Below are 13,956 nucleotides of genomic sequence, written 5' to 3'. Positions count from 1 at the left end.
TCTTTGGGACAAAGACTTGTACCGACCTTGCTTAAAAGAGCAAGGTGTGTAGCTGTGTTCACTTTGTTGGTTAGGATGCAACAAATATGCTGAGAACTTTGCTTTTTAAAATAAATATTCCTTTTCGCATTTTTGTTTGATTTCGTAAGTCTCTGAAGAAACCTATTCAAAGAATTTTAAAGTCTCTATGGTTTTCTCAAACAGAATGTAGGATTAGGGAGCTTATTTGTTTCTCTTGGACTAAAAATAATAGTTTTCCCAAAAACCTTAACAGGACTTAGTTTTTATTCTTTTTGATTCAGTAGGTCCTTGAGTTGAATTTAAAAGTGAAATTAGTGTCGCCTGCTTCCTTCCCGTGACTGGTTAGCTGGCCGCTGAGTCCCATGTCCCAGGCAAACTGAGGGCCTGTATGCAAGGAGAGTAGAAACGACTGTGACTGCACTAGACTAACGTGCTCCAAACCTCACGTGTGTGACACATTATTTAAGCCCCCTGCAAACACAGATACTATAATATCTATCTTTTTTTTTTTTTTTTTTTTGTCTTTTTCCTTTTTATCGATACCGGGGATCAAACTCACGACTGCCTGCTTGCAATGCAGGCACTTATGCCACTGAGCTAAATCCCCAGCCCCTATAATATCTATCTTCATAAGACCAAAATTGGAGCTGTTAGGTGGCTTTTTTGAAGTTATGCAGCTAGTAAGTGTTGGAGCCAGGAATGGGCCATGTGCAGAATGAAATGAAGAGAATGGTTGGGTGAGAGTCCAGGACATTCACGTTCTTCTGTCTGGCAGACGGAGATGACAGGGCTCCTGGTTAGGAGAGCCCTGTGCTCAAGACGAGCGCCTGGTGCAGACCTGGCCCTGCAGTGGGCATAAGGTACGCACACAGCAGGTTCAGCCCCGGTGGGTCTGCCTCTGACGCCTGTGTTGCTTCAGTGCAGTCTCACGGGTCCTTCTTTTCAAACCCAGCTGTCAGAACATCTGCATAGTTGTAGGTACCCCGGGACATGACTGGTAGAAGTAGAGTTTCGTTTATCTAGATCTTCTGTGTTTTGTATCAGTGTCTTTTTCTTTTGTTCTCCTGAACAAATGCTGTCTCCATAGCAAGGGGGGCTGGTGTGCTGGTGAGTGTAGCAGATGCAGAAAGGGAAGTGAGGGATGGTTACAAACCCCGTGCTTGGGGACCTGTCAGGAGGGCTGTTGCCACCGACAGGGTAACTTTGTAAGGTGTGATAAAAACATGGAGAATGCTGTTGCCCAAGGCCTTCCCATGCCCAGGCACTCCCTAAAACATGGCATGTGTCCTCCTCCAGCTTACTCACAGGTCCTGACAGCATGGTTCTCCTGGCTTTTTCACAAGGTCAAAATAACCACGCAAGGGAAACATTTAAATCTATCCAGGGCATACTAGCAGCTTCAGTGGTGCGACTGTCAGACCCTCACGAAAGAGGACTTTTGGAACTGGCAGAATGGTGGCAGGAGTGACAGGAAAGTGTTTGAACCAGGAAGTATTTTAAAGGGCAGTAATGGCAGTGTGTGTTCCATATTTTCAATTTTATTTACTTATTTTTTCAGTGTCAGGAATTAAACCCAAGGGCACACTGCCACTGAGCTATATTCCTAGACGTTTTGATTTTTTTGAGATAGGATCTTGGTCCAGGCTGACCTTGAACTTGTGATCTTTGTGGCTCAGCCTCCTGAGTAGTGGGAATTACATGTATCACCACTACTCCCACTCAAGATTTTAAAAAATCTGAACATTCACCTATTTGCCAGTCATACCTTGTACTAGATCACTATGTAAAATCATATCATATTGTTAAATATTATCTATTAAAATAAGAATTAAAGTAATTCCATTTATATTTTCATCAAAACAGTAAAATACTTAGGAATAAATACAACAAAATAAGTGTAATATCTATACCCTGAAAACTATAAAAAATGAAAAAAGAAATAAGGGAGTTCTAAATAAATGAAAAGACATCCCATGTTCATTGATCAAAAGACTTAACATTGTTCTAGGCATGATGGTGTATGCCTGTCTGTAACCCCAGCATTCTAGGAGGCTGAGGCAAGAGGATCACAAATTCAAGCCATCCTAGGCAGTTTAGCGGCTTAGTAAGAATGGCTTAGTGAGACCCTGTCCCAAAATAAAGCTGGGAATGGAGCTTATTGGAGAGGTCCTGGGATCAATCGTCACAACTGGGAGATTAATATTGTTTATGTTGTAATACTCCCAAATTGATACATGGATTCTGTACAATTCATACCAAAATTCTAGCTGCTTATTTTGTAGAAATTAAAGAGCTGTTTTAAAATTCATATAGATAAGCTAGGTATGATGGTACATACCTATAACCCTAGCTTTGGAGGCTGAGGCAGGAGAATTGCTATAAGTTCGAGGCCAACCTGAGCTGCAAGCTGAGTTCAAGGCCAGCCTTGGATTACATAATGAAACTGTCTCAAAAGGACAACAAAAATCATATGGCTATTCAGAGGCCCCAAAATAGTTATAATACTCTTCAAAAGAGAAAACACACATTTATCTATTTGAAACCTCATTATCAAGATAGTAATCCAGGTGATATGGTTTAGTACTTGGATAAAGTTAGAGCCAATAACATTGAATTGAGAGTTCAGAAACTCCTACATTTGCAGTCAGTTAATTTATGGCATCTTAGTTACTTTCTCTTTGCTGGGACATAATAATCAACACCCACAAATTAAAGGAGGAAGGCTTTAGTTTAGTTCACAGTTTGTAGAAATTTCAGCCCATAATCAGCTGGCTCGAAGGCAGGGTGGCATGGCAGGGGAGAAGTGACCCTTGGCGGGGCAGGCAGGAAGCAGGGAGCTCTCCTTCCTTCCCTTTTCATTCCGTCCAGGCTTCTAGCCTATTGTCTGGTGTTAGCCACACCATGGGTGTGTCTTCCCTCTTCAGTAAATTCGTGATCTAAACCTGGAACTACGTGAAACCAATCAGTGAACTAATCCAGCACCACAGCCATGGTCAGGCGCTGCCCCAAAGTCCACCTATGAGTCAGGCAGCTTTGAGGGGCGTCTAGATGTAAGCTGTAACAGTGGGAAGGCCCAAGACAATCCAGGGGACGAAAGGAGTCCTTCCAGCACTCAGTGCTGGAACACCAGATACCCATGTGAAAGCAGTTTCAAAAGGATGCAGACCTAAACAGAAGAGCTAAACTAATTTTCTAATATCCTAAATACATAAAGAATTTTACTGTCACCTGATGGGGCCAAAGGAGGTGCCCCGTAGAGGAGGTGGGGTTCTTATCTCACCCCACTCACAGAGTCATTGAAAAGAATAACAAGGTGTGTCAATGAGAGACACAGAAAGGATTCTTACGCTCAGTGAAGGCATCCACCCCGGAAGGGAGCAGAGTGTGGCCTGCAAGTGGCCGAAGCGTGGTGATCTCAGGGTTTTCACTGGGTCTTCGGGGCAGGATCGGGGTGTGGATTCCTGTGTCTTCAGGCTGCCCCTTGCCGGGCTGGGCAGAAGCAAACCGGCTGCCCACTTGAGTTCGTCTGAGTTCAGAGCGATGCTGTGCTGCTGCTCCCTTGGCCCTTCCTTGAGATCAGGTCTGGGGATGGAGGAGCCTGCAAGGCCCGGCGGAGTTGTTTTGCCCTGAGTTTCCTGAAAGGGAAAGAGGCAGTGGAACCCCGAATAGCTTCAGTGAGCTGAAGCTGCAGTTTTTCTTGAAAGTGCAATTTTAAAATTACTCTTTTAAATTTGGTATATTTTCTACCTATCTTTATGTCTTCTATCCTGTTGGAGACTGGTGAAGCTGAATACACATTCAGGGCTGTGATGTAGCCCAGGCATGACTGAACTGAGAATGAGGAGACACCACAGGGGGCAAGACAGGCCACCACTGAGGCCACCTGGGGACTTTCTGGATAGTTCTCCTTAATTAGCATCATCTGTTGCTCTGAGGGGTCCTTGGTCCCCCGCCCAAGATCCTGTTCAGGTTTTCTCCATTGTCCACTGAACTCCTTGCCTGTTCTGATTAAATACTGCTCAGGGTCAGTGGGCCAGCCCGCTAGCAGAGTTACGAGCTCTGCCGAGGATTTCACTCCTCCTGCAGCCCTAAAGACCAGGCCCTGTGCCTCATTCCTTTGAGCCTTCACCGTGCACCCATTTGGGAGTTTAGGGTCTAGGTACAGACCCCAACAAGTCAACAATAGAACAATTCAACTTAAAGTAAATAGCAAGGTAAATATATTTTTAAACCTGTGTGTAGTTTTGCAAAATCCACCTGCCCTTCCCTCCCTTTATTTCCTGTTCGAGTTGCCTGTGTCCAGAGTGCTCAGAAGCCAGCTCTGTGTTATTGCTGCATGTGTCCTGGTAGCTGCCTGCAGCTGTCCTACCTCAGTAGAAAGCCCTGGCATCTCAGGTCGCTTTCATTTGTTTCACATCAGGCTGGTAGCACTGTGCCTTGTCTTGCTGTACTTTACCTTACCTCACTTTTCTGCTTGTGGAGATTAGGATTACTTTTCCTTTCTGCAGGAATTAATAACTATTAATATAAGCTGTTTTGTTTTGTTGTGTTGTTTAGGGGCGCTTTTTTTTGCCTTTTTTGAGACGGGGTCTCGCTATGCAGTTCAGGCTGGCCCTGTTCAAACTCGCAATGATCCTCCCACCTCAGCCTCCTGAGTGCTGGGATTACAGGAGTGAGCCACCACGCCCGGCTTTTTTTTTTTTTTAGTTTTTTGAGACAAGGTCTTACCACATAGCTCAGGTTGGCCTCTGAGTGCTGGGATTATAGGCATGCTTCACCATGCCCAGCTTAATATATTTTTAAAGATATTGATACTAGGATGTCTTTAGGAGTTAATCATTGAAGAGTCTTGGTAGAATCACACTGCTATTTAGTTTCATAAAATTGAGTTCTTGAAAGAAGAGAGAAGACTATTGAAACACTGGCTTTGTTTTCTAAGAAAATGTCTTGTTTTCCCATCTCCAGTTCCTGGAACAATGCATATTTGTTGAGTAAATGAACAAGCGAACATCTTCCCTTAAATGCTATTTTTTTAGGTTATTGTTTTACTTTATTTTTTTTTTTTTTATCGGTACCGGGGATCAAACTCACGACCGCCCGCTTGCAAGGCAGATGCTTATGCCACTCAGCTAAATCCCCAGCCCCTACTTTATTTTTATTTGTTTGTTTTTGAGACAGAATCTCACTGTGTAGTTCAGACTGGCCTTAAACTCACTGTGTAACCCAGGATGGCATCAAACTTGTGGCAGTCCCCCTGCTTCAGCCTCCTGAGTGCTGGAACACACCTGTAACACAGCCCTTAAAGGCTGCTTTTCTCTTGGCCTGGCTGCATAGAAGGGAACTGGGCTTAGTGTCCTGTAGGGTGCTTTTTGGGTGGTCACCAGCATGGTTTGTGCCTTCCAGCTGGCTCTTCTCAGCCACTGGGGTTGCAAGATCAAATGAGGTGATATTGCCAAAGTACCTCACCTAATTTACCTAACAGCTGTTAATCGTTATGAATTATAACAGTATTGTTGATTTTCCTTTTTTTAGTTTTGCAGTACTGGGGTCAAACCTAGGATTCCTGCATGCTAGGTGTGAGCTCTGTCCCTGAGCTGTAACCCCAGCCCTAGATTTTCTTCCAGTGAGTTTCTTCCTTGTTGCATATTGCTGTCAGTAGTTCAACTTCGATGAACTTTGATTTATAGAAAACACAAATGTTTGCTGTGTGTCTTGGCTATACCATAGTCAGAAACCAGTCTGGAATGCATTTCTTATTTCAAATTACAAATGAATAATTGGGCGTCTTCTGGGTGTTTTTTCATTGAATACACAATCACGTCATGTTTCCTTTTCAAAGAGGTTAGGGAAGTGGCACATTCCGACACTGTGAGAGTGTTTAGACACATCAATATTTATAATGTGTACATACATGAGGTGTACACATTATATGAGATGTACATTATATGAGGTACTAATTCTGTTTTAGGACCCATTCTGTAGAAACCAAGCATTTCAAGATGCTGATGGTAGTGATATTTGCAGTGGGAAAATTGGCAGCTAGAATGTTCAGCAGGGGCAGGTAAGCCCCTGGAAAATCATAGAGGAATCATAGTTATACAGCTAGCCATATATTTTTTTTCCTATACATATTAGAACAAAGATGATGCGTGTATTTCTGAGGAGGGGTATGTGTGTGTGGTTTAAATTATCAGCTTGTATTGGGAAAACACGGAAGGTAAAATTTACTGTGTTAAACATTTCTATGTGTATAATTCAGTAGTGTTAAGAACAGCAACACTGTTATGTAACCAGTTTCCAGAGCCTTTTTCATCTTGCAAGACTACACATCTAGCCAGGTGTGGTAGCTGTCATCCCCTAGAATATCCTCAGGATAGATTCAAGGCTAGCCCAAACTCCTTAGTGAGACCCTGTCTCAAAAACAAAGCAAAACAAACCCTGGAAACCTAGCGTTGAACTCCCTGATACCCTCTCTCCAGCTGCTAGTAATTGCCTTTGCACTTCTTATCTCTATAAACTCGGGCTCATCAGTGAAGTCATGCATATGTTTGTGCCCTTGAGACTGGCTTATTCTACTGAACGTAGTATCCTCCGAGTTTGCCCATATTGCAGTGTCTGTCAGAATGTCCGGTGTGTGTGTGTGTGTGGTGTTGGAGATTGAACCAGGCCCCACACAGGCCAGGCCCAGGCTCGCTCCACCATAGAGTGTGCTTCCTTTCTGGGCCTGGCTGTGTGTGCCACTTTTTGTTCAGCTATTCAGCCATTCGTGGACACTTGATGGTTTCTGCCTTGTGGCTGATTGAACACAGTGAGCACAAACCTCCTGCAGACTCTGCTTTCCCAGTTGGACAAGTCTCAACTCCTCGGGGTGGGCTGGGGCAGAGAATTCAGCTGGTGTTTTGACTACCACTTCGTATACTTTATGTTTTCATTTTTCACAGCAGACATCAAGTTCTATTTGTCATTGTAAAGTATAAAATCACTAATTGTTATGTCTCTGCTTTGTGCTATGTTGAGAACTCACCAGCTTTTTTACCAGAGATACCCACGGATGCTGTGAGAGAGTGTAGATGGGATGTGAACCAGAACTTCTGCAAAAACATCTTTGAGGGATGCATGAGGTGAGTGGTCTGTGCACAGCCCTGCTCCTCTCTGCTTCTCTATCTGTGGGTGCTTCCGGGACAGGGTGTTACAGGAAGTTTCTCTGCGTGAGACAAGCTTTTATCAGAGCACGTTCCCAGTCAAATTGAACTCTTTCACTGGAAAAGATAGTGAAGCGCACGAATGACACGTATACACGAGTCACCCTGAATGTCGTAGCCCTAAGCCCTAGGACGCCGCTTCCCTGGGACAGCTCGGGCCACCTCTGCTCTGCTTTCCAACATGCCTGTGTCTAGGATGAGGAAGTTCTCAAAATGATTTTGGAGACGTAGGCATTTGACAAATGTATCTTTCTGCGCCTCTTTGCGATAAGACAGAGGAATTCTAAGGCAGACCACTTCAGCTAGATTCAGGTTCCTCATGCACCTGGCAACCAAGTTCCAAACGTGCAGTGTGATCCCTCTTTCCATAGTAAGGAAACCAAGGCTTGCCTCGGGTACCAGGCAGGAAGTGTCCTTCACTCTGAGAACAGTTAAGGTGAAAGCTTGTGGCAGTTTTCAAAGGCTTCTCAGGCTGTGTGGTAAAGGTTGATTGGAAAGGGGACGCAGCCCAAGGGACCGTGCCTCTGCCAAGGGACTGGGCCAGGCGAGACACTATGATCTGCTGGGTGCATGGCAGAGGTGGCAGTGGAGGCAGCTGGGAGACAGGTGGGCAGTGAGACCCCCTGTTCTTGTCGGGCTGGTGTTGAGTCGGAGGTGAGCTTGGGTCACAAGCAAAACTGCAAAACACTGACCCCCACGTGTCCCTCTGGGCAGTCCAGCCTGGATTTGGCTGTCGCTCTCTGACCAGGTGTGATGGAGGCTGTGGCGCCTGAGCCTAGGCTTCTTTCAGAGTGTGTCTCTGCATCCCCAACCTGAGCTCAGCGCTCTGGCTTCTGCCCCCTCCCTCAGTCACATTGAGTAGAACTGTGTTGGTAGAGGCAGGTAATAGCCAATGACCAGCGAGGCAGGACCTGCTACCCACCTGCTGTGGTGAGCTGTGCCTTTGCCCCTCTGCGCCCTCCAGTGACTTCACTGTGCCCAGTTGCAGAGGCTCAGTGCTTGAGGATAGAGTAGTTAGCACCCTCTCTCGAGGACACCCGCTGGGCAATTATCAGCCTGGTTTTCACAGGTTTGCAAAGGCCCTGGTCCCCAGAGAAGGTGACACTGAGGGAGGGCTCCTTAAGGAAAGAGGATAGAAAGTGAGCTGCTCTAGACAGCCTCTGGGACAGTGCGTAGACACACAATCATGGCAGTGGCTCTTCCAGTCCTTTGGATCTCACTCCCACAGGACTGAAAGCCAGCGGGCCTGTGTCACATGGGTGGTGTTTTGCCTGGGAGACATCGTCCCTCGGAACAGTGACGTCACTGTGCCTTATGTCTTGAGAGACGCAGACCTAAGAAAGGCACATGGTATCCTTGGGCTAACACTAAAGTGGTTTCCACGGAGAACATCCTGCAAGGAGCTAGGAGCTGGGGATCAGCAGGATCCACAGGTTTTGAGGATATAGTTCTGTCATGTGAATCAATCCACAAACATGTGAGCCATCTCTTTTATTTTTTATTTTTTGTCTTTTTGAGATAGACTCTTGTGATGCAGTTCAGGCTGGCCTTGAGCTTACCTTGGAGCCCGGGCTGGTCTCAAACTCTCAAAGATCCTCCTGCCTCAGCCTCCCGAATCCTAGGATTACAGGCCAGCCGCCTCTTAATAAAATAAAGTAAAATGGAACACATGTGATTGACTCAGATTCTGAATCTCATGGAAAGGCTCAGACCGTTCCCAGTGCTTGCTTGAATTCTGGCCTGCTTATTGCTGCTCAAACTCTCCTTCCTCCTCTTTGTTCGAGCAGCTTTGTTTGCTTCAGCCCAGACCACTTTCTTCAGCAGCCCCCAGTGCTGCCCAGAGGATGTGTCCCTGCCACACCCCAGGCGCGAGGGCCCTGTCGTCTCGCTCAGCAGGGCCTTGCACCCAGACACAGTTGTGGAGTTTTGTGCAGTGAATGTCTCTAACTGTGTGCCATCTTTTTCTAGTATCGTCCATAAGTATTTGAGTAAAAAACCATTTGAAGAATACCAAGAAAGCCCGTATTTTTCTCGATTTTTACAATGGAAATGGCTGGAAAGGTACATTTTAATTTAAAATTTAAAAACTAGTAGTAACTTCTCATAATATATAATGATTGCGGTCTACTTTTCTCTCTGTCACAGCACTGCTTAGAAATCTTGAACCGTACATGGTATTTCATATAGAAGTTATTAATATGAGGAACAAGTGTAGACACCATATTATATAACTTGTTCTGGTTCACTGGAAGCTGTTTTTGCTTATAAAAATGGTAGTTGGAAATGGCATTTAGCTTGTTGGTGCAGTGGCTAGAAAATAAAATAGATCCTGGGTTTGTACCCGGAGAACAGGATGTGGGGACTGGGGCTGCAGAGGCTCCTGCTCAGCCTCCTCCTAGCTGCGTGACCTCAGGCAAGTGGTTGTGTCATTATGTGCTCCGGATCCTAGTTTTGTACAACACAGGGAATTACAGAACTTACCTCGTAAAACTGTTGCTAAGATCATCAGGAGAATGTGTATAAAATGTCCAGCCCAGCCAGACACCATAGTGTATGCTTGGAATCCCACCTGTCTAGTCAGGAGGTGAAGTGGGAGGATCTCAATGCACGTGTGTGAACAGCTTAGTGAGACCCTATCTCAAAACATGAAAAGGGGCTGGGGCACAGCGCAGTGGTGGAGTACTTGCTAAATATCTGGGAGGCCTTGGGTGCCATCTTCAGCACCCTCCGCCCCCCAAAAAGGAAAAAGAAAAACACCTAGCCCAGTGTTCAGTGCTCAAAAGGCATCTGCTACTGGTGCAATTATGATTATTACTCTTACTACTAAAGTTATTATTGATTATATTTCTAGCTATAGCTCCTGCACTTTTTCTTTAGACACTGAGGTTCTTTTCTCAAAAGATAGTGCTGTGTTTACATCATTTTCCTTGGCAGATTGCTGACAGGTGTAGCTGTATGCCCAACACCGTGATTTGTAAACATGGATAGTTCCTGGTGTGGGTGCTTGGAGATTTGTCATTAGTTACAGAGGATAACTGGACTGTTCTGCACATTTTCAATTTTTATTTTATTTTTATATTTATTTATTGGCCTTTTTGACACAGGGTTTCACTGTGTAGTTCATGCTGCACTTCAATTATGTGGCCCAGGCTGGCCTCAAACTTGCAGCAATCCTCCTGCCTCAACCTCCAGAGGTGTACCATCGCACCTGATGTTTTTGATTTTGAGACAGTGTCTTGCTAAGTTGCCCAGGCTGAGCTCAAACTTGTGGTCCTCTTGCTTCAACCTCCCAGAGTGCTGGGGTTACCACGTGTGGCTGGATCTTAAAATGTTGCTTCTCTTAGTGGAGAGCAGTCCCCTGCGCTCAGCTGCCCCAGCCTGGGCATTCCCTTGAGCAGTAGGAGCATGAGAAAGGCTGCCGGCAGGCCTGGGTAGGCTTCCTGTTTTATGACATGAAACCTAAACTTTTTTTTTAATTGCTTAGGCAACCGGTAACCAGGAAAACGTTTAGACATTACAGAGTTCTAGGAAAAGGCGGATTTGGAGAGGTGAGTAGTGGGAGCGGGGCAAGCCACCCTTGTGCCTTAGCCAGCGCTAAGAAAGAGATGGGTTTGAGCGAAAGCTACTTAGCTACAAGCCTTTCAAAAAATCCCTAATCTTTGTGAGTTTATCTTCCACTTTCCGTTTCTGACAGAAGCTGTTTCCCTTGCTTGATGTTCAATTTCAGGCAGCTTATCCAGACTGAAGATAAGTGTTTCCACATTGTAAAATTTCCATTACTCCATTCCCACCTTCCAAGTAGACAACAGACCCAGCCTACTATCAGCCAGTAACCTGGTCCAGCTTCCAATATCAGACAAGATTGGGCTTTTCGGGTGGGTATGGATGCAGACCATTACTCTGTTTCTATAATTTAGGACTAGCCCTAAAAGTTATGTAGTTTAGAGTGTCTTTTTTTCTTTTCTTTTATTTATTTATTTTTTTTTTAAGAAATGAGGTCTGCTTATCATCCTAGTGCTCTGGGGGGTTGAGGCAGGAAGGCTGCAAGTTCAAACCCAATCTGGACAATTTAGCAATTTAGCAACTTAGCAATTTAGCAAGATTCTGTCTCAAAATGAAAAAAACAAAAGGGGTAAGAAGTATATCTTGATGTATAGGCCCCAAGTTCAGTCCTTACTACTGCAGTGAGACACAGACAGACAGACAGACAGACAGACACACACACACACACACACACACACACACACACACACACAAGTTCACTATGCCAAACTGGCCAAACCTGAGACCTGTCTTAAAACTAAACAAGGGTTGGGATCACAGCTCAGGGGTAGAGCACCCCTGGGTTTAAGCCCTGTTATTGCCAAGAAAAAAACATGTCCACCACTGGAATTGCTGCTCGGGGGCAGAGCACTCCCCTGTCAGATGCCAAGCCCTGGGTTCAGTCTGAGGGAAAACAGAAGAAGGAGTGTTCAGAAATGTGTCAGTCTTGGAAAACCCTTACGCCCCTCTCAGCAGCTTCATGAGTGAGGGCTTTGAATCAGACAGCTCTCCTAGAGAGGGGTAGCACATAACCTGGTGTGATCTCCACAGAGATGCTAATTAGCTCACTAATCATCTGGAGGGACCTCAGTCCCTGAACTTAAGAGCCAGGGGAACCATTGGGCCACTAACATGGGTTTTACATTAGAAGCAGGTTGCACTGCCTGAATGTGGTTTAGACCGTGCACGCTCCCCAATTCCAGTTCTAAGTAGAAGCCAGTAGCATCACCTCAGTGGATGGAGGCCTGACCCAGGAGTGCACACGCTGGCTGGCCTTGGACACCCAGAGAGAATCTGACCAGGACGGTCATAGCCTCAGTTTTTTTTTTTTTTTTAATTGAAATAGAGTCTTGCTGTGTAGTTCAAGCTGTCCTTGAATTCATTATGTAGTGCAAGATGGACTTGAACTCACAGCAATGCTCCTGCCTCACATTCCCAAGTGTTGGGATTATAGGTGCGTTCCATCACACCTGGCATTGCCTCGGTTCTGAGACCTGATGGAATGCTTGGCCTACTCCACCTAAGGCTTTCAGCTGTGTCCAGCCCGAGGCTTGCCTTGCTTGTTGATTGATTGATTGATTGATCTTTTCTCTCTTCTCTCTCTCTATCTCTTTTGTCTTTTTGAGACAAGATCTCACTATGCAGTTTAGACTGGCCTTGGACTCACTGTGTAGTCCAACCTGGTCTCAAACTTGTAGTAATTATCTTGCCTCAGCCTCCTGAATGCAGGATTATAGGTGTGCATAACCACACTTGGCTGGTCCTTTCTTTTTCCAGTAAAAAAGAATTTTCTTGGGCTTCCTATAAAAAATATGAAATAGGGGGCTGGGGATTTAGCTCAGCGGCATAAGTACCTGCCTTGCAAGCAGGCAGTCGTGAGTTCGATCCCTGGTACCGGTAAAAATGAAAAAGACAAAAAAAAAAAAATGCCAAAAAAAATGAAATAGTTAATGTACAGAAGTAACAAAATTCCCCTTTAAAAATGTTTTTATTATAACATTTTAAAAAATGAGAACAAACAGATCTGTGCCCCCAGGTCAGTCAGGATAATCTGAAAGGAACCATCTTCTGTCCATGCCCCTCAGGCCTAGAGACGCATCTCTCTTCTGTCCTTCACGATCTCTTACACACAAGGCTCGGGTTCTGTCCAGAGTCAGAAGGAAAGAGGCTTTGAGGACCTAAATATCTTACGTTTACAGAAGAGCGAAGTTCTAAGTCTGGCTCATAAGATTTTAAAGGTTGCAGGAGTGCCGCGGCCATGTTCAGCCCTTGTAGAGGGCATAGCTGTTTATGGTGGCAGTGATTGCTTTGAACACATTTACCTGGGCTCCCCGTGATTCCGTGGACCAGTGAGCCACGGTGACACCTTACAGAGTGGCTCCAGGTGTCTGCTTCTGCCGGCAGCATCCCTGCTGCTCTGACCTGCTTTCCTTTGCCTTTCTCTGACCTGGCGATTCCACCTGAGGGAATTCATTGTAAGTTTATGCTGGAGAGACAGGCAGAGACTTACCCAAGACTTAATGACAGGAAAACAGTTCAACAAATTCGGCACTAATCATGTTTCTGAATCGTTAATGGTGGGGGAATAATTATGCTATAAGATTGAAAAGGGGGTTCTGGGCTATTCCTTACTCTAGAGCATGCCTGAGCCCAGGTCTGTCATAAAAGGCAGATCAAGGGAATCCAGGTGTGTATTCTTGTACGGCTGCATACAAAGGCAGACTTGGAAGCCTACATGGCAAAATATTAATGATGTCTAGGAATTAAGATGACAAAGATTTTATCTTTGTCCTTTTTACTTCCAACATTTTACATAATAAATTATTTTATTGACAGATAAATTATGTTATGCTTTACACTTGCTTTCAAAGTGATCTACGTGGTGTGTGTGTGTGTGTGTGTGCATATGGTATATGTTGACAAGGGGTGTGTATGTGTGTGTCTGTGGGTACAATTAGTGGCATCAGAGGAAGCAATGGCCATATGTTAAGTCGAAGTCTTATCCTGTCCTCTCCACATAAATGTTCATACTGTAAAATTATGGTAATTCTTAAGCATTATTTTAAGAACTAAATTAACATTATAAAAATTTACAAATATTATGGACTGTCTTTCTTACATCTTCCTTTACCTTTTTGAACCTGTTTTTTAAAGATCTCACAATGTTGCGTGGGCTTATCTTGAACTTCTG

The 13,956-nt window shown here is 44.8% G+C and overlaps 1 protein-coding gene across 8 annotated transcripts in view; it reads left to right on the top strand.

Annotated features, from left to right (window-relative positions):
* Grk4 (G protein-coupled receptor kinase 4) overlaps window positions 1-13,956 on the top strand; it is a 56,802-nt gene that overhangs the window by 19,872 nt on the left and 22,974 nt on the right. For 3 of the 8 annotated variants that reach the window (XM_063230382.1, XM_063230381.1, XM_003461875.5), the window contains 3 exons: window positions 7,039-7,142; window positions 9,192-9,284; window positions 10,708-10,771. The exons of 3 other annotated variants lie outside the window; for them this stretch is intronic. In XM_063230382.1, coding sequence (XP_063086452.1) covers window positions 7,039-7,142; window positions 9,192-9,284; window positions 10,708-10,771 — 261 coding nt within the window. Of the gene's footprint in view, window positions 1-7; window positions 7,143-9,191; window positions 9,285-10,707; window positions 10,772-13,956 lie in introns of those variants that run through there. 2 more of the 8 variants (XM_063230384.1, XM_063230385.1) reach the window with 2 other exon arrangements.

The sequence above is a fragment of the Cavia porcellus genome, unplaced genomic scaffold, assembly GCF_034190915.1.
Source record: "Cavia porcellus strain 051 isolate PalLab524CR breed Dunkin Hartley unplaced genomic scaffold, mCavPor4.1 scaffold_18, whole genome shotgun sequence".
NCBI lineage: Eukaryota > Metazoa > Chordata > Mammalia > Rodentia > Caviidae > Cavia > Cavia porcellus.
This window is presented reverse-complemented; position numbering and strand designations above follow the sequence as displayed.